The sequence below is a fragment of the Elephas maximus genome, chromosome 19 (assembly GCF_024166365.1).
Source record: "Elephas maximus indicus isolate mEleMax1 chromosome 19, mEleMax1 primary haplotype, whole genome shotgun sequence".
Classification (NCBI taxonomy): domain Eukaryota; kingdom Metazoa; phylum Chordata; class Mammalia; order Proboscidea; family Elephantidae; genus Elephas; species Elephas maximus.
The window spans coordinates 18309903-18312050 of record NC_064837.1 but is presented as its reverse complement, the minus strand read 5'-3'; the positions used below and the strand labels follow the sequence as shown (position 1 = coordinate 18312050).

The 2148-nt window shown below is 61.5% G+C and overlaps 1 protein-coding gene across 1 annotated transcript; it reads right to left on the bottom strand.

The window, feature by feature from the left end:
* Positions 1 to 291: 291 nt before the first annotated feature.
* On the bottom strand, positions 292 to 1545 carry LOC126062635 (basic salivary proline-rich protein 1-like). Its single transcript, XM_049860346.1, has one exon. It carries the CDS (start codon positions 1543 to 1545, stop codon positions 292 to 294), a length of 1254 nt encoding a protein of 417 aa, XP_049716303.1.
* Between the last annotated feature and the right edge of the window lie 603 nt (positions 1546 to 2148).

Here is a 2148-nt window from a genome sequence, read left to right as displayed (position 1 = left end):
TTCCCTAAAGGGCCTCCCGTCTTTCTTGGAGGGCCTGCAATCTTCCTTGGAGGGCCTCCCGTCTTCCTGGACTGCCTCCCGTCTTCCTTAGAGGGCCTCCCATCTTCCTGGAAGGGCTTCCCGTCTTCCTTGGAGGGCCTCCCGTCTTCCTTGGAGGGCATCCCATCTTCCTTGGAGGGCCTCCCGTCTTCCTTAGAGGGCCTCCCATCTTCCTGGAAGGGCTTCCCGTCTTCCCCGGAGGGCCTCCCGTCTTCCCCGGAGGGCCTCCCGTCTTCCCCGGAGGGCCTCCGTCTAACTTGGAGGGCATCCCATCGTCCCGGGAGGCCGTCTGGTCTTCCTTGGAGGGCCTCCCGTCTTCCCTGGAGGGTGTCCCATCATCCTGGTATGGCGTCCCATCATTCCGGTATGCCGTCCCATCACCCTTGGAGGGCCTCCCGTCTTCTTTGGAGGGCCTCCCGTCTTCCAAGGAAGGCCTCCCGTCTTCCTTGGAGGTCCTCCCATCTTCCTTGGAGGGCTTCCTTTCTTCCCAGGAGGGCCTCCCGTCTTCCCTGGAGGGCCTCCTGTCTTCCGTGGAGGACCTCCCGCCTTCCCTGGAGGGCCTCCTGTCTTCCCTGAGGGCCTCCCGTCTTCCCTGGAGGGCCTCTCGTCTTCCTTGGAGGGCCTCTCGTCTTCCTTGGAGAGCCTCCCCTCTACCTGGAGGGCCTCAAATCTTCTTTGGAGGGTGTCCCGTCTTCCTTCGAGGGCGTCCCGTCCTCCTTGGAGGGCCTCCCTTCTTTCTTGGAGAACCTCCTGTCTTCCTTGGAGGGCATCCCGTCTCCCTTGGAGGGCCTCCATCTTTCTTGGAGGGCCTCCAGTCTCTCCTGGAGGGCATCCCATCATCCCAGGAGGGTGTCCTATCACCCCTGCAGCCCCTTCCGTCTTCCTTGGAGGGCCTCCCGTCTTCTTTGGAGGGCCTTCTTTCTTCCTTGGTGGGGCTCCCGTCTTCCAGGAAGGGCCTCCCATCTTTCTGAGGAGGGCTCCTTTCTTCCTTAGAGGGTCTCCCGTCTTCCTTGGAGGGCTTCCAATCTTCCCTGGAGGGCCTCCCGTCTTCCTTGGAGAGCGTTTGGTCTTCCTTGGAGAGCCTCCCGTCTTCCTTGCAGGGCCTCCCGTCTTGGAGGGTCTCTCGTCTTCTTGGAGGGCCTCAGTCTTCTTTGGAGAGCCTCTCGTCTTCCTTGGACAGTCTCCCGTCTTCCTTGGAGGGCCTCTCGTGTTTTTTGGAGAGACTGTTGTCTTCCTTCGAGGGCGTCCGTTCTTCCTTGGAGGGCATCCTGTCTTCCAGGGAAGGTGTCCCGTCTTCCTGGGAGGGCGTCCCGACTTCCTCGGAGGGCGTCCTGTCTTCCTTGGAGGGCCTCCACTCTTCCTTGGAGGGCCTCCTGTCTTCCTTGGAGGGCCTCCTGTCTTCCTTGGAGGACCTCCTGTGTTTTTTGGAGAGCCTGTTGTCTTCCTTCGAGGGCATCCATTCTTCCTTGGAGGGCCTTCCGTCTTCCCGGGAGGGCGTCCCACCATCATGGGAGGGCATCCCTTCTTCCACTGAGGGCGTCCCTTTTTCCTTGGACGACCTCCTGTCTTCCTTAGAGGGCCTCCCGTCTTCTTTGGAGGGCCTCCCGTCTTCCTTGGAGAGCCTCCCGTCTTCCTTCGAGAACCTCTCGACTTCCATGGAGGACCTCCCGGCCTTCCTCATGGGCCTCCCCTCTTCCTTGGAGGGCCTCCCGTTCCTTGGAGGTCATCCTGTCTTCCTTGGAGGGCCTCCCGTCTTCCTTGGAGGACGTCCCATCATCCCTGGAGGGCATCCCAACATCCCGACAGGGCATTCCATCATCCTTGGAGGGCCTCCTATCATCCCTGGAGGGCATCTCATCATCCCTCAGGGCCTCCCTTCTTCCCTGGAGGGCCTCCCGTCTCTCCTGGAGGGCCTCCCCTCTTCCCTGGAGGGCCTTCCGTCTTCCCTGGAGGGTGCCGCGTCTTTCTTTGAGGGGTTCACGTCTTCCCTGGAGGGCGTCACGTCTTTCCTGGAGGGCGTCGAATCTTCCCTGAAGGGTGTTCCATCATCCAGGGAGGGTGTCCCATCATCCCTGGAGGGCATCCCATCATCCCTAGAGGTCCTCCCAT